The 25,182-nt window shown below is 44.4% G+C and overlaps 2 protein-coding genes across 5 annotated transcripts in view; one reads left to right on the forward strand and one right to left on the reverse strand.

The window, feature by feature from the left end:
* Positions 1 to 13,626, forward strand: part of SLC19A2 (solute carrier family 19 member 2) — a 55,268-nt gene extending 41,642 nt beyond the window's left edge. For all 3 annotated transcript variants that reach the window (XM_068129013.2, XM_068129011.2, XM_068129010.2), the window contains 2 exons: positions 725 to 866; positions 12,966 to 13,626. In XM_068129013.2, coding sequence (XP_067985114.2) covers positions 725 to 866; positions 12,966 to 13,115 — 292 coding nt within the window. In that variant the 3' untranslated portion in view covers positions 13,116 to 13,626. The remainder of the gene's footprint in view (positions 1 to 724; positions 867 to 12,965) is intronic.
* The window catches only part of LOC137435327 (mitochondrial fission factor), a 32,955-nt gene continuing 21,179 nt past the window's right edge, over positions 13,407 to 25,182 (reverse strand). For both annotated transcript variants that reach the window (XM_068129016.2, XM_068129015.2), the window contains exons 5-6: positions 16,938 to 17,022; positions 13,407 to 14,250 (exon numbers count right to left, since the gene is read on the reverse strand). In XM_068129016.2, the coding sequence (XP_067985117.2) occupies positions 14,119 to 14,250; positions 16,938 to 17,022 (217 nt within the window). In that variant the 3' untranslated portion in view covers positions 13,407 to 14,118. The remainder of the gene's footprint in view (positions 14,251 to 16,937; positions 17,023 to 25,182) is intronic.

Consider the following 25,182-nt stretch of genomic DNA (forward strand, 5'->3'; position numbering starts at 1 on the left):
CGCTGGACAAAGGGTAAGATGCCCGCGAGAGGCAGGGGGGGAGAAAAGAAAATCAAAGAAACAAGCAAATGCTATGAAGGAAAGAACTTACACTCATAAAACACCGACGGGGGGGAAGGGAGCCCGGAAAGACTAGGCCGCGCACGAGGCGCGAATAAAAAACGACCAATCACACACAAATCCGCAACAACCACAAGACCAAAACTAAACAGAAACACACAACAACATACACACAACAAAACAACCAGCGGAAACCCGACAAAGACACGAATGGGAAAACACTCAAACTTCGATTGCGCATCACAGCACGAAAGGAGTTGCTTGTTTTTATTTATTTTTAATTCATCTAAGTTGGATTTGGGCCTATTTTAACTACTTCAAAAAACGTTTTGAAGCTTGTTAAAACTCACCATTGTATATTTAGCCATCAAATGGTTTGGTCACTTACAAAAGTAAAAAATTTGTATCTTCCATCTTTTTTTTTCTGGGGTATCACTTGAGATAATGTCCTTTGTGTGCATTTTCCTTCACCCCCACTGATGTTCCCTGCCATTGAGCTTGGTAACAATACCTGGCAACTTGACCACTGATGAATCTTGTGTATGAGCCTGTGATTGAAAAGGAAAGGATGTTTACCAGCCTCCTCTAAATGGCATACCTGACTATGAAATGTAGCGTGTGTACTGATATTTATATCTCCCACCCCAACCTTTTTTGACTTCAGCTTCATGATTGCTAAAACACTCACACTTGAGCGCTATGCTCTTGTGTTTGGTGTGAACACTTTCATGGCACTGGCACTGCAAACTGTCCTCACGGCCATCGTTGTGGATTCTCGGGGACTGGGCTTGGACGTCCTCACACAGGTCTTTTGAACTTTTTCTTCCTTTGAGGTTTTTTTTGTTTGGTCGTGGTGGTATAGCGTACGAAAAGACTCGATTTGGTGTCTATCTGTCTAACTGCGATACATTTGGTCGTTACTTATACGATCTCAACCGAACTTTCTAGCGGGATTAGAGGTCACATTAAGGAGGTTGTAACGACTTCATTCCTCCCACCCCCTCCCCCCAAGGGTGTTTTCCACCTTGGAAGAACTCGGTATTAACGTGTATAAATAGCTTACCATCGTGTTTTATGGAGCACACCTTCCAGAAGTAACGATTATTATAATAACTACAGTATTCAGTTCATTCTATCTAAAGTACGATGAACTTTGTCGCTGCTGTTTAACACTAAACTGAAAGAAATTTGGAAGAAACCCGACGTCCTTGAGGGATTCTATGCTTACTGCACCACACAAAGACCAACGGATCCAAGCCGTCTTGACTGGGAAGACGGCGATGATCTTCAGCTAATAAAAGTGCTTTAAATGAGTCTTTACGCATGATATATCCCATTGCCTGTCTACTTTTCTGAGCCATCAGATTATATGTGAACTGCACAGAGATTGTTTATAACTTGCATATTGGGGCCTCGAATGTAATATCTACTGGCCATGGCTTTAAGTGTGTGATATTGCTCCTGACACCCTTGCGGCCAAATTGTGACCTTTATTTGATGCATAATCCAATTTCTAATGGTTGCTGGCATCATTTAATACTCTGACGGAAATTTGGAGAAAATTGGACATGCTTGCACATGAACGGTGTATAGGCTAAGAGTCGCTGGTCCGCACACCTACTGGAAGTAATCATTTTTATGCAGTTCCGTCAAGTCGTGGCTGACATCTGGTGACATTCATGATTGAACGTCTCCAAACAGCTCTCTTGCACTTCTTTCTGAAGCTTTGGCAGAGGCAGCTTGGTTGCAGCCTTTACCCTATCCATCAGGCACTTGCAAGTTCTGCCTCTTCCTCTTCTTCCTTCAACCATACCCAGCATGATTGATTTCTCCAGATTTTCGTTTTCTGCATACATGGTGTCCAAAGTATGAGTTTCTATTTTACCACCAGTGCTTCTGATGTACATGGTATTCAAATTTATTCAACAACTGATTTGTTTGTTCTTCTTCAAGTCCATGGAATTTTAAACTAATCTCCAACAACACATTTCAAAACTGTCAATCTTCTTCCTTTTTCTTCTGCACTGTCCATGACTCACATCAATACATTGCAACTGGAAATACCAGATCATTCACCAACCTTGTCTTGGTGATATCTTTACATCGTTACATCGTTACTATCGCTAAGAGTCGCTGGTCCGCACACCTACTGGAAGTAATCATTTTTATGCAGTTCCGTCAAGTCGTGGCTGACATCTGGTGACATTCATGATTGAACGTTACATCGTTACATCGTTACATCGTTACATCTTTGTCTTTCCAGATCTTTGTCAATTCTGACATTGCTGTTCTTCCCAAAGCGAACAGTCCATGAATTTCTCCTCCATGTTCTCCACTCACTTCAATCTCAGCATCCAGGATGATGCTTTCCTCTATTTACACGTGATTTCTCTCTCAATCTTCTCAGTTGACAAGATAGTAATTTTTTTAAAGGTTGAAATAAAGACCAGCGTTTTCACTTTCCTTCTTCACCAGCTGCAGCAGTTTCATCAAGTCCTCTTTACTTTCTGCCAATGGAGTGGTATTGTCAGCATACCTTTAGATTGTTGATCAATCTTCCTCAAATCCTGATTCCAGCCTCTGTCATCCAAGTTAGATTTTTCTTCAAAATTTTTATAATCACAAATGAATCAGTCGATCCATCTGATAATGACACAATAAGCATACAATAATGGAGCTATTGCATATGTGTATATTGTTACGGAACCCAACGTCGGCCTCTGTTCCCCTTATCGAGGGGCGATTAGTCCCCTCGTTTATGACTGACCGACGTGGTCCCTGACGCTGTACAGCGACCTCCGGAAAGGCCGGTGGCACAGCCCCGTTCGTACCGCGGACAGATGTTAATTGCCGAGCGGTTTTAGCAACCGTGGCACGAACTAATAGTCCTTGAGCCAGACCAAAAGTAATGCTCCGGCGGGGGGAGTAATTCTCATTATGATTTTCCATTAGACCAATGTCTCAAGTGTCAGAAAAGGTGTGATGGACATCTGAGAACGGTAGCTTAGTGCCCGGATGGACGCCATCTTTGAAACCACCCAGCTCGAAAATGCCCATTTGGTGGGGTACATTGTTGCACGTGTATCTGGACTTCTATACTAGCTATCGATGTGCGGTTGACGACTAAATATACGTCCGATGTGTACCGTCTAAATAAAAAATAATATGAAGCATTTTGTTTTAGATTAATTATTATAAAAATCAATTATCGAAAAAAAATCATATCTTTTTCAATATTTTATTATTAGACTTGTACTTTTTTTAGTGAAACAACACTGGTATGATTTTCCAAATTATGCATTGTGCTACACCGTTTATCTGTCTATAAAAATAACTCAAAAACTAAAACATATCATCCACCACGAGTTTACAACAAATAAATGTAAAGAGGCATAAAATGACTTAGGCCGCCGCTGGCATTATCTATTCTGACGATAACGCAAGTTAGGAATGTCGTACGGAGAGGATTTTAACACCATACGATATCTAATAAGCAGGCGGAAATTGTTACATAGGAAATCTGCACTTTGGTGGCCATCTTGGATTTCAAAATGGCCGCCAATTATATTAATTATTCATTACTAGAGTTTGGAAAGACGTATGGAGCTGATTTTAACACCATACGATGTATATTCCTAATAAGCAAGCGGAGGTATCATTGAACATGTCATGTTTTAGTCAAATAACACCGGTATGATCTTCCAAATTATACATTTTGCTAAACCGTTTATCTGTCTATAAAGATTTTCAGGCAATTTGGCCTGCATTATAATAGAGAACAACATATGCTATACAATATACAGTGCACACAAAGTTAATCATCAGAGTCGCCATCAGAGTCATTGGCATCCTGAGCCACGATAGCATCGATATCCTGCACCATGTTGGAGCATCCCTGCAGCTTACACACAACAGTGCACTTCAACCCATTCAGTATGCAGGAGCAATCTGACGGTCGACACGTCCTTCTGCATGTGCATGAGATGAGATTCAAGACGACATCTGGAGCTGGTAGACCCGCCATCCATCGGATTGTGAGCGAACCGCCATCATCGAGTTCCCAACCATGTCCTGCTGATGGTGTTGGGACGTCTGGTAGGTTTTCAAGGCTGCGTCGCCAGATAGCCGCCTGATAGTTGGCCCTAAGCGTATGCTGCATCAAGGAGTCTTCACAAGGCGGCAATTGTCCAGATTCGATCTGGCCCTTCTTTGCACAGAACATGTGATAACGGAGCGAATTAACACCGACGATCTTCGTGTTCTTGGCGTACAGCTGACACGTGAAGGCCTGAATGCTATTGAAGACGTCTGTTGGTACATTCCACGAAGATCCCAGATCTGTGAATGCTTGAAGATACAGCTCATTCGCTTGCACAAGCTTCAAAGCCTTTATCTTTCCTTGGCTAGCCAGAGCACTCACAGTGTCACACCCGCTCCATGCATGAAGCCCTGGCAATGCACTGCAAACTCCAGACCCCAATACCGCAGCCAACTTTCCAACGTCGATCATTCTGACGAACCTTTGTTCCTCGTCTGATGAAGAGCTGACTATCGATGGTTCTGCTGAGATGAAGACTGATGATCAGAACGTCGGTGTCATCTGCCACTAAGATGATCGTCTTGTAGTGGGTAGCGGCGTGCTTTGCGTGGAGAAACATACGCGTGTCTGCTTCCTCGTGGCTACATTCGAGTGCTTGCACCAACTTCCACCTATCGCGGGTCAGTACCAGACATTTTTCACCACAGGTGACATACACTGTTCTGTTGCCTAGCTTTTCGCGATTTGTTTCATGTTTCCACGACTCCGCCAGAAACACAACCAGTTTCTCCTTTGTCTGGCTGCAAGCAAGGAGACGCCGCCAGTTCATGATTTTGTGTGCGGGTCTGATCTCGCTGAAACTGATGCCTTCATTTGAACCGCGGTTCACACGCTCAGCTGCTTTGATGGATTCTTCTGTGTATGTGTCAAAGACAACATCGATGCGCTCACTGCCTTGACCAGCGTGAAGCGCTGCAGCAAGGATGCGGTCAGATAGTTCTTCGAACGTGTCGTTCTCGCCATGCATCTTTTGTATGAGAGCCATCGCATCAATTATTGTTGCACTTCGCTTGTCAACGTTCTCGGCTGGTTCCACAAGACCTTCCATGTGTTTCGCAAGTGCAGCTTTGTTCGTTTTTTTCATTGACCCATCAACGTTTGCCAAAGACCATGGTAACGGCCCTAGTGGGTGACAAAGGACAAGTTGCATGTCGAGGTTCCTTGTCTTGGCGATGAGTATCATGGTGGCAAACAGTTGTCTGTCAGCTCTCAGGACGATCTCCTTGTTTGTGCCCTTCACAACTTTCTGCTTGATCTTACCAAAGGTCTTCAAGTTTAGCTTGTTCAATGTGTCATGGAAGCCTGTTCCCTCTTCAAGACGTTTCTGGAAGCTTTGATACGCCGCTTCCCCCTTTTGCAGGGTGTTGAGTAGGTCATTAGAAACGTCCTCCCTCGCAGCCGCTCCGGTAGATATACTGAGAAGACATGACGGATCATCGGCGAATGGATTGGTCCAGTCATTTTCCAGTAGATCACAGATAGCTGTGACGCCAGACTCATCACGTTTGATGCGAGAAGTAGACAAGTCAGGGTGCTTGGCGTGAGATGTGTCGCTGCCATTCACAAGGATAGTTTCTCATAGTTGCCTCAGTGCAGTAGCCCGATTTTCTGCAGTTAGATAGTATCGTGACACAGCCCCTTGGCGAAGACTAAAACCTCGTGTTCCTCCAGCTGTTTGCGTATCTTTGTTTACTGTTTCTTCTGTTGTCTGATCAACAGCGATTCTGGCAAATGGATTCCCTGGTCTAAGCTGTACGGAGAAGTAGCCTTGATTGAAATGCCTGTACAACTCGGGGCATGTTTCGTGGAGTTGCGTCATCTGTGCATAGTACACTGGTAGATATCTAGCATAGTTCACCTTGTTCATTGCGAAACACCAAGGGATCACTCTTCTGACACAAGCCAAGTGAAGCATCCAGTCGCCTTCTCTATCCGCACGAATCAACCCCAGCAGGGTCTCTACCATATCAATATACATCATCCAGAAGCGAGCCAGGTCTCCATGTTTGGTTCGCAGAAAATGTAGGTATTTCGCGAACATGTCAAAGCTCTGTACACATGAATCATCATCGAGAGCAGCAGCGAGAGTCTCGTGGCAAACATCCTCCTTGATGCTGCGAATTTTGAGGTCAGTGCTTCGAATCTGGGGTTCCTTGTCAGGATGATTGCTTTCTATCCACACCTGGAAGCCCTTCCAAATGATGCGCATTAGTGCCTCGTACATCAACTTGTGGAGTCGCACAGCACGGTTGTATTGCTTGCCTTCCAGAACCCTGTTGATGGAACCTTCAGCGATTACTCCTGACTCAACAGCTACATCCCGAAGGCCTGCATCTCCAAACATTTTCCCAATGCTCGACATGAAGTTACAGATGGTATGGAAGTTCCCCATCATGAGCACGATTCTTCCATATCGATCGACATCTTTCCATGCTATTTCGGTCGCCTTAGCAAATAGTGCCTGGTCTAGCACCACCGGTATACGCTCAAGCTGAAGTGATGACATGATGTTCAGAGCTTCTCTGAGGATTTCTTGCACTGTTGCCATATCTGTGGCAGGCGCGTTTATAGTCGGCAGGTAGCCAACTACATCTTCCGTCACCTGAACACGATCTCTAGTCATGATGTTGAAACCAGTCCACGAACTGATTGTCTGGTCGCATGGTTCCAGCATGCGAGTCATAATCCATACGTGATTTCGGCGCTGCGCAAGGGATGTTGCGCCTGCAAGAGTGTCAGAAAGATCTGCAGGCTTGATTGCAGGTGGGCCCTCTCGTTTCCCACCGCTGTATATTGGAACTAAATCGCTGGATGACGGGATAGATCGCTTCTTATCTGCTTTGGATACTGCCGATGGAGGTTGGGGCGGCAAACACGACTGCGACTTCGGTTGGACGATGATACCGTTGACGCGATGCGATGTTCCGCCACCACTCAGCGATTCCTCTAGCCTGTCGATGTTATCGAATGCTAATACAGTCGGGACCGAAGGGTGCACATGTGAAGGAAGTGGTACTGTATCTTTCTCCACACTTGCTAATTTGTCTATGCATAGCGCTGTCTCGATTTCTTCCAGAACTGTGTACGAACATCCGTGCCCGAGTCGATTCAATATTCTGATGACCTCTGTATTACCGGTGAGCGTTTTCATGACCCACGGAAGTAGGACATGCTTCGATGTTCTGATGGTACCCCGGTGTACAGCATTGATGATATCTTGAGCCATCGACCATACCAGTGTGTCGGCACGCGCAGAGCTACCCCCACTCCCGCAAATCAAAGTATGCAGAAATACACGAAGAGAATCTGGTATCTTCACGTAATCTGAAGTGAGTTCTGCTGGCTGAGGCGGCCAACGTTCATTGTAATGAGCATCTTTGATCTGGTGTCGCAGTGAAGTAGCTGCACGCACAATGTTACTTTCACCGTCCGTTCGTTCAAATGCTTTCACTTCTGCTTTCAGGTTTACGCACTCTGCAGCAATCTCTCGCTTTGTCAGATTATCGGGCATCAAGTATACACGGTGTTTCACATTGAAGAAGATGAGCGATTCTCCAAACTCTCTTTGTAATGTGCGCTGCAGATTCTTCTTGATGGAGTCACGAACATCAACTGAAAATGTATCTGAAGACAGGATATCTGTTGCAACATCAACTATTGGAACAATCCTCGGGTTCAAGAACAAGTCAGTGCGAATGAAATTGAATATACATCGTATCATTTCTTTTTTCTCGATATTATCTTCAATGTCAGTTTCTACTTGAGGTTTTTGGGGCCGTGTGTAGTTTCTATAGCAGGAGAAGTGGTAGTGAGCCTCAGCTGCAACCATATCTCGTGTAGTCAATGCCAAAACTCTCTCATCATTGCGAGCTGTCGCAGCATCTCTTATTGTCTTATCTGCTCGAAGTTCAACAGCCAAGACAACTGTTTCACGGGTACGACTGCCTTTTATGAATTTTGAAGCACGCTGGCAAAAAATGCATTTATCATCGTAGACCGTTGAAGTTGATCCTGTCTCTTCCCGTGATGATCGCCATCGCACCGCATCGCCAGTATCAACTGAAGAACTTCTAGCTGCATTGGTCAAAGTAGCTAGGTGGTTTTTGTGAGTGAAGTCTGATCTACAAGCCCTATGGTATAATATTGGAATATTAGGAAGTTCAACTGCGCCTTCTTGGACTAGTTTTAGAATTGGATAAAAGTTTCTAACTGCGGCTGCCTCACACAATGTCTTCCAAGAACTGTTGCCCGCTGCCTTGCTTAGTTCAGAGTGGCGACTTCTTGCTGCACAGGATGCACGTTCCGGACTCAGGTTCAATCTTCGCCCGTTTCGCCTCGACACCGGCCATCTCAGCTGAAAGAACAAAAAGACTGACGTTAGATTACTCCGATATCCGAAAAGCTCGCCAGCTTACATAGACATACTCATCCAAGTCAGTGAACATGTTAGATGGCGCCACAATACAACTCTATAATAGAGTTGTATGTGGCGCCATCTAACATGTTCACTTTTAGTTCTTAAGCCACCCACCCCCCCCCCCCCCCCCCCCCCTCAGAAATTAATCAGGTCACCGCAACAAATCTCAGACTGAGATATAGAATATAGAATATAGATATAGAATAGACTGACGTCACTTTCGGCACTGGGTTCTGTGGGTTGATTTATCGGCGGGAAATTCCAACTGACATAGTTTCGGTTTGTGGAAAGTGCATGCCTTTTCATATATTTTTTGTGTACACTCGTGGTGGATGATATGTTTTAGTTTTTGAGTTATTTTTATAGACAGATAAACGGTGTAGCACAATGCATAATTTGGAAAATCATACCAGTGTTGTTTCACTAAAAAAAGTACAAGTCTAATAATAAAATATTGAAAAATATATGATTTTTTTTCGATAATTGATTTTTATAATAATTAATCTAAAACAAAATGCTTCATATTATTTTTTATTTAGACGGTACACATCGGACGTATATTTAGTCGTCAACCGCACATCGATAGCTAGTATAGAAGTCCAGATACACGTGCAACAATGTACCCCACCAAATGGGCATTTTCGAGCTGGGTGGTTTCAAAGATGGCGTCCATCCGGGCACTAAGCTACCGTTCTCAGATGTCCATCACACCTTTTCTGACACTTGAGACATTGGTCTAATGGAAAATCATAATGAGAATTACTCCCCCCCCCCCCCCCCCCCCCGGAGCATTCACTTCAAAAAATGGCCGGTTGGCTCAAGGACTATAACAGACTAGACCCGATTCCTGAACGTTGGCCAAATCGTGCCACAGGTATTCAATTTGGAAAAAAAGACGAAGGATGTGAAGAAGAAAAAAGGTTGGAAATACGAATATTATTTATTACTACTATTTACACAATTAAAGAAACCAAGGAAGAAGGAAGGATAATAAAATAACGACAGAAAGAGGGACGGACCAGAAGGACACAGTGCAATTTTTAGCTTAACTACTGCAGTCTTACTTATAACCCAGGAACGAGACAAAGACAGACTACGAGCACACTTACACGGGGGATGATGACAGGAATGGCAGGTGGATGGCTGGAGGGAGAGGAAGGTTCTCCTGGGGGCAGATGGTTCGGGCTTGATCCCACACGGGACGCCGGGTTGGACCTCTGTTTCCTAATTGTTTCCTAATAGACTCGGTGCCACCGATCCTGGTTCCCGCGGGGTAACGGGTCGAAGCTGCCTGGTGGAGCCAACGCTGCCTGGTGGAGTCAAAGCTGCCTGGTGGAGTCAAAGCTGCCTGGTAGAGTCAAAGCTGCCTGGTAGAGTCAAAGCTGCCTGGTAGAGTCAAAGCTGCCTGGTGGAGTCAAAGCTGCCTGGTACTGCTCGTGGTACTCCTCTTGCTTGCTCTCAGGACTCTCTCAATGCTTGCTCTCAGGACTCCTTGGACTCTCTTTCAATGCTTGCTCTCAGGACTCCTTGGACTCTCTTGAACTCTCTTTAACTCCCTCCCGTTTCTCTCGACCTCTTCCTCTTGAACTTGTTGCAAAGGCTTCCGCGCGCGTTTATATATCGCCTCGGGCGATCAAGCCGCCGGCCTCCAGGACACGCCCATCGGTCAGCTCGCCTCGGCCCTGATTGGTCGCGAGGGCTCACCGATCCCGCCCTTAGAGGAGGCGTTGGCAAGGCCACGCCTTGTTCCCGGCGCTGGGCCGACTCCTCCCACATTCGGCTCTGAGATGACCTCGTGGCTAATGGAGTCTTGCAGCGAAAACAACCACAACCCCACAGCAGCAGCAGCAGAATGTAGCAAACCGCCCAGTGCAGTTGGCAATTGACAAAAGGGGGGGATGTGCAGGGAATCTACCTTATTCCACTTCGGTGCAATGCAGTATTAATTAATGGAAGACACAGCCTTAACCTAATACACATAATGAGATAACTACTGAACAAGGAGGAAATCTATGATTGGCTACGTGTGGTATATGGAATAACTAACGGGAACGACCTTTGACCTTTATACACAACAAATGGTGGAAGGAGGGTGATATTTTACCATTACTATAAAAAAACACACAATTCTCAAATCCATAACAATATGTATGGAGTCAAAACTCGAGGGATTGCAGTTTTCGTAAATTAAAATGAGTACGTGACTTTTTTGGGGAAACTTAATCGAGAATTCAATTGTAACTAGAAAGGCACTCAGTCGAGTGCATGCTAAAGGCACCAGGCTGAACTGAACTAGAGCTTCCAGGGAAGCAGAACCCGACTGGACAACTTTGTCGGTCAGTTGTCTGTACTAGATTTGACTTAAGATAGCAACCGACCTTGTGTGGTGAGAGTCTCACACACCAAGTTTGATCAAAATCCATAAATATTTGTGGCCGTTAAAGTCTTAACGTCGTTTTGGAGCTGGAAACAATATGGCGGCCTATGGCGACCATTTTGTGACGGATCGGGCTGAAATGTAATACCAACCTGGTCCTTGGGGTAAGGATGCTGCAAGTCAAGTTTGATCAGAATCGGTTGATATTTGTGGACGCTGGAGTGTCAACTTCGAAAAGTTAACGGACGACGGATGCCGGAGGGTTCAGTATGTGATGAACTCGACTGGACGGTAGTCCAGTTGAGTTAACAAACCCCACTGACAGGCAGGATCAGGTCCTGAACAAAAATTGAATCGGCTTGTTCTCGTCACTGAACCCACTCATCCACGGTTTTTTTGTTTTTTTTCATGACTCGTCCATAACGTTCTGAAATATTATGCTTTATATCATTTTTGGTCCCATCTATCAATGGTGAAGAATCACGTAAGAATTAAAAAATAAAAATAAACTCGTATCAGGATCCGGGTTCGTATCTTCACCAAAATTAAAGGATTCATCATTGTCACACACCCACCCTGTCCACCAAGTTTCGGCCGAATCTGTCCACAACTTTGAGATATCCTGTTCACAGACAGACAGTGGTGAAAACATAACCTTCATCCACCTTAGGTGGTGGAAGTAATAATACTAACACCACCGTCGGCATGCTGTGCACATACACATGACCTCCCACCCCCTTGGTCACTCCCATAGCGTGCGGATGTTTCTCGTTTGGAAAAGGCAATGATCGTCCCCACCCCTCTGACAAGGTCTGAGACGGAAGACATTAAAAATTAGCTTTGTCCGACCAACTAACTGACCAATCATCTGTGCATGTACTTGTGTACACGATATTTCAAAAACCGTTTAACATTTAGCTTTCGTATTGCAGATATCTATTCCTCATATGGCATCTCAACCTGACTAGATCACAACTGTGATTGGTTGAATTATGTTGCCATGGCAACCATCTCGGCAACTTGGCTTGTTTACGGATATTTCAAAAACCGTTCAACATTTAGCTTTCATATTCGATATTTATTCCTCATACCACCCAAAAGGTGGGGGATCTGGACATTCCAGAGCAGGGGTCGGCAACCTTTTTGACATGAAGTGCCAGTTTAAAATGTTCTTGTTAATTAGTGTGCCATATCAACATTAAGTTTAACATTAAGTTTAATTATGACACCACATCAAAAAAATACTTCCAACAGACATGGAATTTTACTCCATCCATATTGGCTACATGCACGGCAACAACATTTCAAATAAACATTTATCTCATAATCAGGACATTGTAATGATCATTTTATCATTGTAAAATTTGTCCCCAATGAGGTTACAAATTATATGCATGGACCCCATTTCAAAACACTGCTTTCAGTAACTCATTTACAAAGTATTGCATTGGAAATAAATGTCAAAAATCTTTGATTTCATCTTTCATCAATCATCATTGATAATTATTATTCCAGTAAAATAATTTGGAATTGGAATGGTGACTCTGCTCTGATCCATCCACCTCATCACCCTGCACCATCACACCGGAATACTGTTATAGTGCAACACGCACAACAACCAATGGCTGTTCAAGAGGTGATTTGGCATGCAGCGGAGAGGGCACTGCTTTCGCCAGTGTGCCAATGATTACGCTGCCGCGTGCCAATGGTGGCACGCGTGCCTAAGGTTGCCGACCACTGTTCCAGAGTATCACCTTGTTTAGATATTAAATATCCTTGTTTAAATGTACATTTGCTCCAAGTTGCAATTTTACAGATTTACAAAACGCAAGATGACAAATTCTGCAAAAGTAAATATTCGTACTTTTTCACCAAACTTTAACAGGTTATTTAGTCTTGTATATTATGTGCTGATGGAGTTAAACATCCAAAAATACTTTGTATATGATTGATTTCCATATTATGCAATTGACTATTTTTTATTGATTTTTGTTTGATTTCCCCATATCCAGTTCTTGATCTATGGTGGTTATTTTGGCTTCATTTCACTGGTGTACATTCTGAAAGGTGCGTGCACGCTTCAGCGTCACTGTTGTCAACGCAGCTCTGAGCGTGAGATGGATGATGCAATCGTACATCATGTGGACCATGCTCCGTTGTGAAGACTAAAATCCTCCACTTCCCGCAGACAAACGATATGCAGTAAGATTTTCTGTATTTGTAAAATGTCTTACCTGTTTGATGTGTGCAAATCAGTTTTGAATTGTATCGTGACTTTCCCATTTCGTATCCATTTCTCCTTCGATATACATGGTTGATCCATGACTTGGACAGTAGCCTGGAAGACTTGAATAATACTGTTCACCTTTTCAGGTGCATTTTTTTTTGTCCCTCCAATTCAATATTCACAAAGAAATAAATTATTTGATTTGAAAAGCTTTGAGCAAAATAGATTAAAGTTTGTATAAAAGGTCTTTTATTGATGGAAACATTTGTATTGTCGGAATGCCAGGAGTGAGTAAGCAGCTGAGTAAAATACCACTCATAAATGAATTATCAGGCAATTAGCAACAGCTGTCATTGAATACAATTTCAACAAAAATGGCCGTAACAGGCACAGCAAAATAAATTGAGATACTGTGTGCAACAAAAATAAAACAAACATTTCATTTTCATGGACTGCATCTAATGTGGCATTTCATCAACTGCATTTTAACAGATGGTTTAATACCACAACCGTACAGATGGGGAAATTTTGGATTATACGGTCATTACAATATAGATTAACAATCACAAGGGCCACTGTATTTAAATTTCAAAAGTTTATTAGAAATTGCATACTCGCATAATACCCATACCTACTCCACACAATATTGTGATTTAACGGCAAACAGTGGCTCGATAGGAGGCTTTGGACAACACCCATACAAAGCATTACTTATATACACCTTTTCTTCAATTTAAACAATGTCCTAATCCTGCCAATTTAATCCAGACTCAAAATTGGCAGTCTAGTGGAACTTTACTGAAACTTGAAGCCCAGCTTCAAGGAATGACAACATTGCTTTGTACCTTTGAGCAGCACTTAAGCATAACCAGCGGTACAAGATGATGCGTGATGGCATGCGGGCTTCAGGAAAGGGTGATGTGAAGGGATCAGGATGATCACCGACGCAGCCAAAACCAGCCATTTATCAGGAGGAGAATGGTCATGGCCGAACAGAGCAGGACATCATGCCTCGCACTCTTTTCTTGTGCGTGCTCTGTAGCTCTCAACCGCTGGTTCAGCCTTAGGACCTGAAACGAAAATATGAACCTTACAAGATGCAGTTATAGTATGAACATACATTTGTTAGATTTATCTTTGCTGAAGGCCATTTCGGACGTGTCCTTGTTACCATTTGTACATGTTGGCTAATGTAACACGATATCCCAGAGCTAGTGTCATGTCACTCCCCTCTACGTTTGTGTACTCCGTCTGATTTCTGATCTAGGTATAAACTTCACCTGGTACATTATAGGTTCTTGTGGACCTTGGGTCATCCCACAAAATATTTTCTAAAAGTAGGGCTATGTAGCGGTACCATGGGCAATTTCCACACTTTGCTTAATTGCATGGTCCTGTAAAACCAGCCCCTCATGTGAAGTAGCAATCTGTCCAGGCCAAATTCTCAGCTCTGGAAATGTTTGCAAATGGTCTTGTTCATATAAGTGCTCTTGTTCCCCCAAAGTATGGGCGTAAGAGTGCTTTGGATATCTGAACTTGGATGTCTGACAACAATATACCAACATTTTTGTGAAAGTGGTTCTAAATTATCAAGTGTCCACTGTCCATTCAAATCAAGAACACTTACTGAAGTACATTTTGTTCTGTTTCAACCAAAAACAAATAGCCCTGAGTGTGCTGACGGTCATCTCTTGAGGTTGTAGTTCAGATCTCTGCTGATTTGGGGGAACCCCACATGATCCGCAGGTACTAACAAAATGGGCAAAAAATTTTCTTTAACGTTCCACTATGGGGCCCCCCGATCCAAAATCTAAAAATCTCCGACCAAGCGATTCTGTGTGCTATCGAGTATAAGGGTTGTGGGTTGTATAGGGTTTCAGAACATTGGTTGGCAAGTAATGGTCTAGTAGGGATCCAAAGTTTCAGGGGGTTACTCTGCCTCCCCCCCTTCCCCTCTCCCAGGAGCCTCCATAATCCAAAATTGGAAAATTGAAGTCCGTGCTGCTGTATTGTATTCATGTGTCAAGTTTCACAACAATCAGTTGGGTGATAAGGAAGGGAGGAACAGCAAAAAGTTAAGACAATTGGAAGGATGGATGGATGGACATCGACCCATTTTTAGGTTATTTCGGAGTATTTCTCCAAAATAACCTCAGTGGGTCCTGATATCCGGCCATACGTCCATCCATTAACATTTGGCTTGAACAACTACCCGACCAATTATGGACCTAATTTGGTACGATGCATCAGGATAGAAAGGTCTCATGGGATTGTGCTCCCCATCCAGATGTGCCCCATATTATGGGGGAGGGAGGGGTTGCCCCAAATATTGGTATTTTGTTCAAAAATCTTCTCAGAAACCGACAAATGGATCAATACCTAACTGGCCATGCCCTTACCTTAAGTTGTGCTCCCCCTAGCTGTATCTCCCCTGGAAAGGGGGCCATGGGCTCCCTCCCCTATTGCACTGTATTCACTAAAACTATTTTTCCTCACAAACTGCATGAACAATATAGACCAAATTCGGTACGATACATCAAAACAGTAAGGTCTCAGAGGGTTGTGTTCCCCATCCGGATCTGCCGCCCCCCCAATAAGAGGCTTCGAGGGGTAGTTTCACCTCAAATTTGTAATAAAATAAAAAAACTTAAACAGTGGGGAAATAACTCAGTCCCCCACGGAGCTATTTCTACAAGTTCATCTCTTCAAGAATCGAGATGGGATGACCTAAAAATACTTGGACGAAGAAGTTTAAACCACTGTACAGCATTAATGCAAGCACATAAACATAATTTAAGAGTCATTACACATCAATGCCCAGACTAGACGGAAGCTCTACAAAACAAATTGCACGGTGACTCATCCTCCTTGTTGTAATTGTGGCTTATTTGAAGCTATTTTTGGTACAGTATTTAGAAGATAAATTACAAATGACGAAGGACTTTAAGTTCCAGATCTGCAGAGATGGACACCACAGCAGCCTGCTTCCCAGAAGTGGTGTATTGTTCTGCGCAAGGTGGCATTATCCACAAAATGGTACACAATGGTCGGTTCGTTCGTATGTCGCACAATTGGCTGAGAGCGAGGCTGTGTGCCAATGATGCAATGCCCTCTGCTTGATAGGGCAGGAATTTGTCATTTGTTCAGGTGTCGGCGATCGCTCACGTACTCTTCACGAAGGACACCGTGGGATATTTAACGTTCAAACGAATGCTGGCAGATGGGGCAGCCATTTAACATCCATCTGAGGAATGGTACACATTGAATCACCCTGCCTGTGAAACACCGGGATGACGTTTATATCTGGGTCGGGATTCGAACCCTGGCTGGACAGCTTTGAGACGTGTGCATATCTCTCGAGCATCCTGTCAGCCTACACAGGACTCTAAAGGCCATTAAGTTTTGTATCCACAGTAAAAGTGACAATGCATAAACAAAATTCAAAGTTTTTTATATGCTAATCCAAAAAAATGTTTTTAAATATTTTTATAGAGTCTGGGCAATTTAGTTTTTTTATTTCAGGCAAAATGGAAAATTTTCTCAATCAATTTTTTTTTCTTGCCTACAACAGAGCAACCTCACTAGTCAGGAGTGGAGTTGCATTATAGCACTATGTTGTTCGATCCACAATGCCCAAAGCACAATATTGAGCAGAATAAGATTTCATGCAAAACACCAATATTTACTTGAAAGTGTTATGTGTGTTATACGGAAAGAAAACAAAATAAAACTGTCAAAGAAAGGACTCGACGCCCACCTGTCGATGTAGAGTGAGGAGATCAACCTCCTTTCCATGCATGGCATCCATGAGCTGAGACTCATTTGCACTCAGGTCCAGCGACCTGTAGAAAGCATGGTGGTACAAAAACAATATCGAATGTCGGTGTGAGTATGCTTCTGTAGTTTGATGTGAGGAGATGTTTGGCAAACATGGATGAGAGGACGATCACATTTGCCACTTGGAGCTCGATTCTGCTTATTCATTCTCAAATCATCCTCAGGTAGACATTGAAATGTCACAGGAGCATGAGGAAAACATATCACATCAAGGGGAATTGTACCATTGTGACGTGATATATGAAAACATTGTACCAGTGATAATTGGAAAGAGATGAACAAACATGAGAGAGAATTTGGAAATTAACCTGCAAATAGATGGGGAAAGGCAATTGAAGGTTATTGGGAGGTATTGCAGATAGAGAAAAAAAACGTAGGGATGAGGTTGGATGACCTTGGGTGGTGGTACACTGCTACTTTGAAGCGAGAGATTAAAGTGCAGAGGGAGCGAGACAGAAGAGGTGGTCAAAAACGGGCTACTGACCTGTCTGCGATGAGAAAGTAAGAGATCCTGTGCTTACGCTTCTTTGCGGAAGATTCCAATTGCACCGGGCATTTTCGATTTCACAGTGTCCAGGAGTGACAGGTATGAAGTAGGAGTACCAACCTATATGAGAGCATAATTCCATCAGTCAATGGAATGTAGTACTGCTCTCTCATATCAAGGTACCCCTACTTCACACCTGTCACTCCTGGATGCCATGTAATCCAAAGCACTCGGCCACGGCCTTGTCGTCTGCAAGTAGTTCTTATTTTATTTATCGAGCATTGGATGTCATTAATGGATATATATATGCAGACTTGGCATTTAATATGGAATTTTTTTTTCTTTCTTGACTTGGGTTTACTTTCTGAACTCTATATCAATCTGGTGAGTTTCATTTTACCCTTCGGTGATGTCTTTGTTGAAAGAACCATGTCACGGATTGTCTTTCGCAGCAAGAAGTCAATAACAGGATTACATCACAGGTGGCGTGACAAAATGTAAGGACAGGTACATTTGACGATTGGCTTCACAATCGGGTATATAAGGGTTGTTGCGTTCTGTATTAGTGGAAAACAACTGCTGCACGTCTACAAAGGTTATTGCCGCTTCCTCTGGAGATGGTCCGTCAACTTGACAATGCTGTTTGTCATGGAGTGGTGGCATTACGAAATTCTGCCATGAAAGCGTGCTATTGCTCGGCAGTATGGCATCACTCAAGGTCAGGTGTCAAAGATCCTGAAACGAAATGCTCAGAGGGGTGTCCCTACTCCAATACCGAGGCCAGGACGTCCACGCAGAACCACAAGGAGAGATGATCACCAGCTGCACCGGTTAGTCTGCAATGGCCATACCAAGTCAGCTAATCAGCTTAGGGCTGAGTGGCAGCAACTGACCAATGTGCCTGTAATCCCTGTATCCAGAAGGCTAGTCAACCAACGACTGGTTCAAGCAGGCTATCGTGCCAGGCGTCCCCTGAGAAAGCCACGCCTGACCAGACAACACAGCCAGCGCCGATTGCAGTGGGCCAGAGAGCACCGTCAATGGCAGCCAGGACAATGGAATCACGTGACCTTCAGTGACGAGTCTAGATTTCTGGTCTATCGTCAAGATGGCCGCGTCCGAGTGCGCAGACAAGTGCATGAAGCCCACAACGAACATTGTGTAGTGCCAAGAGTCCAAGCTGGAGGTGGTGGGGTGACTGTTTGGGCTGCTTTTCATGCAGGGGGCAAAACTGACCTGGTTGTTCTGAATGGAAACCTGAACCAGTTCAAATACAGGGTCATTCTGGAAGAAACATTGCTTCCATTTGCTCGTGCAGCCTTTCGAGGAAACTTTGTCTTCCAAGATGACAATGCACGGCCTCATCGTGCTTGCATGATCCAACACTTTCTTGCAGACCGTGGTGTAGAGCATATGGAGTGGCCTGCCATGTCCCCGGATATGAATCCGATAGAGAACTTGTGGGCAGAATTAACGCGTCAAATCGACAACTTGGACCAGCAGCCTACATCTGTGCGTGAATTGCAGCAGACTATTGTCACTGCATGGCAAGCGATTCCTGTCCAAACCTTGGCAAATCTCGTGAACAGCATGCCTTGAGGTGTATGTGCTCTCCTGAATGCTCGTGGGGGTTACACGAAGTACTGAACTGTAATTTTACTGTCCGTAATCCCAGTCATAATTTAGCTTTTGTTTTTGTTGAAATTTTTTTTGGCTAATGTGCAAAATAAAGAGATACTTCTGGAAAACGTACAGAAGTTTAACACAGTACTGTCCATGAATTGAGTTCGATATCAGTTTACATCACTTTCAAGGATCAATTTATTTGCTTTGAAATGTCAAATGTGGTTTTTGTGTTTCTTTTATGTGTTTCTTTTACACAAAACAAATGTTTCTTCTAAAGGTCACATTAACAAAATCTAGAATAATTTCAACATAATTCCAATGAACTTTTGGTTCTAAGTCATCTTGAAAAGTAAGTTCACCCCCACAAAAAAAATATTCCATATTAAATGCCAAGTCTGTATATATATAACGAACAGGCTTGAGTCCAAGACGCTGCTTTGGTACACTCCAGCCTCTGCTGGGAGAGGAGATGAAAGGATTCCGTTTAGAGCCTTGTATTTTAGAGCCAGAAAAGGTGGCCTTGTATTTCACAGGGAAAAAGCTTGGCAAGCTGAACACTGCACAACACTGTCAAGTGCCCGATGTCAATTTCAAATTGTTTTTGTCAATATATTTAAATTGACATTTATTTGTGGATTGGTTATCATGTAGAAGATCTAAAATTATGGATGTCCTGATTCCTCTTGAAAAAATAAAAAGTGCTGATATACTGTCGGACCTCACTATTCGCGGTTCTGCGTATTTGTGGGTCATAAAATGTGACCCGTTTCTCTATTCGTGGAAGTGTCCCACGAATTTGCATTTTATTCTATTCGTGGCCGTTCCTTGAAATAGCTTCCCCCCCAAACCCTCCCCCCACCCCCCCCCCCCCGCCTATTTGCAGCCGTGTTCCGCAAATTCATGGTTTTTCAGGGGCATTGAAACAATGCCGCGGCCTTGCATTCACGGGATTTTCATCGACCTTGTCGGATTATCATTGACATTCTCTGGATTTGCCTTACCATTCGTTGTTTTGTCCTCTATTCACAGATTTTCGCGACTCGGGAAACCTATCCCCTCTTTTTCCATTGAAACAATGCCCCACTATTCGCGGTTTCGCTATTCGTGGATTTTCCAGGAACGAATCACCCACGAAGAGAGGGTTCTGAGGGTATCTCAAATTAATTCATGTGTGAGGTGTTTTGGACCTGAATGCATTACAAAAATAAAATACTAACTCGAGTGAAATCGATGGCACGTCATCGAAAATACCCAAGCCTCCAACCTAAAGCAAGGTTGAAAGATGACATGAAGTTCCACCAGGAATGACCCGATATCAAAAAAAAATTTTTTTTGACCACAACAACACCAAGTCCTCCTAAATCCATCAGGTTTCCCTTCCCCCTCTCCCTCCACCAAAACATACCATCAGTTTCCCACACCACAAACCAAACCGATCATGCTGCATAATTAGCAAATTCTCTCGCCAATGATTCGACAGTGAATTGCTCTTGCCAGGTAATTCTGCAGTGATCATGCTTTTTAAAAAGCAGTTCCTTCTGACAAGCATGACATTATAATGAACTCAGATCTCGTGAGATCTTGGAGACGGTGGCAGGGGTTTTCGACGGTCCACACGGTCTCCACGTTTTTCAAAGTTGTCTGTTCACAATTGTATTTTGTCGAAACTGTATTTATCGTTCGGTGTGTGAACTTATCCGCTCTAGCAGGGAAAATGGCCTTAAAATGCATGTTGTTGTTGTTGTTGGTGTGTGAACTTATAGTGTCCCCCTTGGAAGTTTCTCGGTGTTTATCTTTCATAAATTAATCGTTTGTTTGCCACGTCGCGAGCAAGGCCTTGCAGCCTCAGGCTCCCCCCGTCGAAGGTTGTTCCTTCCTTCGCTGTTTTGCTAGCTTTTTTGATTTCCCCTTCTTCACCAAGCTTCACCAAACATCTACTATTTGTCTAACGTTGTAACCCCCACCCCCCCCCCAAAACAAACAAAAAAACAAACAAAAAAAACTTTTATTTCCCTTTCTCCTCGTATGCTTTTGCCTCTGCCCACGTGCGCTGTCTCGCCCCGCCCCCATTTTCCCCTTGCGTTCCACCTTTTGCCCTGTTCAAGTGACTCGTGGTCATCGCTCTTGGCTTCCTCTCCCCATTGGTATTTTTGTGAATATAAGATTGTTCTTCACAGTTCTGTTTAAATATGTTTCAACTATCCCCTTCAGTGTTTTATTCAGTGGTTTATTACAACACGCTGTTTTTCTTATTTAAAAGGCTCCTTTCAATTTCCTCTTCAACTCATTCCATTTCAAAAAATATTCAATCTCTTATGATTCCAAATCACTCCATGCTCTAAATTCTCATTCATTCCATCCCTCCTCCATCGTTCTTAAACGAATCGCTAACTTGAAAATCACAACAAACCCAATTTGTTTTATATGTTTATCTTTCATTAATCATCCACTTTCTAAACTCCCCCCTTGCCCCTCCCCTTCAAATCTCCCCCCCAACCATCCCTCCCAAATTCTCCCTCCTCCCATCTCCTTCTCAAAGCTGCCTCCTCCCCACTTCCTCTCCCTCCTATGTCATACCTCCACCTCCCCCAACCTTCTACTTTCCTCTTCCCCCCCTCAAACAAACTCTCACTGTGCCTCATTCCATCACCATCAAACCTTTCGTCCTCCTCATCCTTCCCTTTCTTGTAACTCTTCTGTAATCTCTGACACACTATCAACTGCTCTTCCTACATCCCCCTCTCACCCTTCATCTGACCCTACCCCTCCCCTCCCCTGTCCTGCACCCGATGCTCCCCCTCTCTCCTCACTAACGGTATGGACCTCAAACATCCGGGGCCTTCGCTCAAACCTGATTGATCTCTCCATTCAGGTTGCTTCTGAAAATCCAGACTTGATCTGCTTAACAGAAACTTTCCTCCTTCAAGATGGCTCCGATTCCTTAATATCTCTTCCTGGTTACTCCCTCCTCCGGTACGATAGACCTGATCCTCGTCCTGGTGGGGGGTGGCTATCTTTATCAAAAACTCTCTTCCTCACTCTCCCTGCACTGCCCTCTCTCAACCCCACCCACAGGAGTACCTCTGGCTATGGCTTCCTCTCCGCTCCCACCTTTTGTTCATACTAGGGCATGCCCGTACTATATATATATATCTAAAATTATATTCCCCCCCTCTATTTACATGAAATGGTTTGGTCCAAAGCGAACGGCTTGCGAGTGGTGACAATCCCCCCCCTCTATTTACATGCAATGGTTCGGTCCAAAGCGAACGGCTTCCGGAGTTTGGTAAAGAAATCGCCATCGCGTACACAAACGCGCAGGAAAGCGAATGAATCGCAAATTCGTTTTTATTTGTTGTAAAACATAGTTTAACGCCAACATAGTTTGCAAACGTGAAATAAATGAATACGCTCTCAAATGTGCCATCCGAGGCAGAGTGTGCCCGCCACGTTCGGCACACGCGATCGTTCGCTGCTCTCTGATTGGTTGAATCGTTTTTTGGACATAGCTCGGTAAGTAATTGTCCGATTAATATGAAACCTTGAAAAGGCACATCCTCGGGTCCCCAGCAATATACCTGGCAAGTGAAAAGTATATCGGACCCGTGGTTGTCGAGAAACAGCGGTCACAGACAGACAAACGTACAAACGTACAGAGATTACTGGAATTATAGATAGATGTATTCTGTACCGTCCTCCAAACAGTGATGACTCCATTTACATTTCTCTGTCGGACAACATGGACCAACTTCTATCAACTCATCCAAACTCTCCCTTCCTCATATGTGGCGACTTCAACTGTCATCATGCCAGCTGGCTGGGTGTGGGTTCATCTCACCAGCCATGGCACCTCAGCAAAGGACTTCTGCGACTCATTGGGACTGACACAATCTGTCAATTTCCCGACCCGGATCTCAGTCAATGGAGTATCTTCTCTTCTGGACTTGGTTATGACTAACTTCCCTGCAAATGTCTGCTGCTCTTCTTCTGCTCCAATCGGTTCTTCTGATCATGTGCTTGTTAAAGTGGACATCTCACTGGCCATTCTCAGAGCCTCCTCAGCGCCGACAAGTCTGGCATTTCACTCAGGCCGACTGGCACGGTCTGCAAGCAGCCATCAATCAACTGGACTGGTCTCCCATCTCTAATGCCTCTGACATCAATTCTTCCTGGGAATTCTTCCAAAGCAAACTGCTCTCTCTCATGCACAGATTTATCCCATCTCATCTTCAGTTGTCTTACCCTTCCTCCCGTCCATGGTACACTGAATCTTGTGGTGAGGCAGTTGCCCTGAAACAACTTGCCTTTGCGTCTTGGAAGGCAAATCCAACTGAAGGCAATCTCAGTTCCTTCCACCAAGCTCGAAACAAGTGTGTTTCTACCCTCAGGAGTGCCAGGAAGCACTATCTCTCCACACTCAAGATTGAACTCTCAAACCTGTCTCCTTCCTCCAAATCCTGGTGGCATCTGGTCAAATCCGTTTCTGGTGTTTGTTCCCCCTCCATCCCTTCCCTTACCTCAAATGGCTACACAGTTGACACCGCACGTGACAAAGCCGAATGCCTCAACTCTGTGTTTGCCTCAAAATCTTGTGTCCCAAACCCATCTCTCTCTGTTCCCACCTTTCCCAGTCGAACCCAACTGCTCCTGGACTCTGTGTCCTTCTCTCCTGACAAGGTGGAGAAGTTTTTATCAAACCTCGACTCTGATTCTGCAACTGGACCAGATGGCATCAGCCCTCGGGTCCTAAAATCCTGCTCTGCCGCTCTATCTCACCCTCTCTGTTCTTTTCACCCTCTCTTTTGCTCAAGGTCATCTGCCAGCATCTTGGAAATCAGCAAACATTAGCGCTTTACACAAAAAAGGTGCAAAAACAGATCCTTGCAACTACAGGCCAATCAGCCTGCTCCCAATTATCAGCAAAGTCATGGAATCCATCATTGCTTCAGATATCAAATCCTTCCTCTTCTCCAATGGCTTGATCTCTGATCATCAATTTGGATTCAGACCAGGTCATTCTACTCTGGACATGTTGCTTCTGCTGTCTCAACAATGGATGGAGGTCCTCAATGCCAAACAGGAAATCAGAGCTGTCTCACTTGACATATCACGTGCCTTCGATACGGTCTGGCACCCAGCTCTGCTCACCAAACTCACCTCCTATGGTATTCAGGGAAATCTCCACTCATGGCTTGCGGATTTCTTCTCTGGTCGTAGGCAACGTGTGGCCCTGAATGGATTTCTCTCGTCTTCCCTTCCTGTTCTGGCTGGAGTTCCCCAAGGTAGTGTTCTGGGCCCTGTGCTATTTCTGGTCTTCATCAATGACCTCTCCAACTCTCTGGAAAATCCTCTCTATCTCTTTGCTGATGACTCCACTATCTGCCGCTCCATTCCTCATCCCTCAGATCGGCAGTCTGCAGCCTCCTCACTCTCTGCAGACCTGGACAAAATCAGACTGGTCAAACAAGTGGAACATGTCTTTCAATCCTGACAAATCTCACACTCTTACAATGTCTCTCCGAAAGGACCGACTGGACAACCCTCCCATCTCCTTTCTCAACAATCCACTCCAAGAAGTTCTGTCGCTCATGCTTTTGGGTCTCACTATCCTCCATGATCTTTCTTGGGAAAACCACATTTCCAAGCTGGCCTCCAAAGCTAGTCGCCGACTGGGCATCCTCCGTCGTGCGAAGTCCTTCCTTGGCACACCTGAGCTCCTCACCACATACAAGGCTTTCATCCGCAGCTCAATGGAATACTGTTCCCCCCTCTGGGCTGGTGCTCCTGCCTCACACCTTGCTCGGCTTCACGCTGTTGAGGCCAAAGCTTTCAGAATCATTGGAATCTCCTGCGATGTAGTCAACTCCGAGGGCCTTTCACTCACTCACCGCAGGCAGGTTGGTGGTCTTTGTCTTCTACCGACTCCTCTCCGGCCTTGCTCCCCCAGCTCTCTCTGTGCTCTGTCCCCCCAATATTCCTTCAGGTCGCACAAGATCTGCCTGCAACCCTCTTATGGTTAAACTGCCAAAGTCTAGGCTCTCTGCTCACCTTC

Source organism: Myxine glutinosa, chromosome 9 (genome assembly GCF_964187855.1).
Source record: "Myxine glutinosa chromosome 9, kmMyxGlut1.1, whole genome shotgun sequence".
In the NCBI taxonomy this organism is placed as follows: domain Eukaryota; kingdom Metazoa; phylum Chordata; class Myxini; order Myxiniformes; family Myxinidae; genus Myxine; species Myxine glutinosa.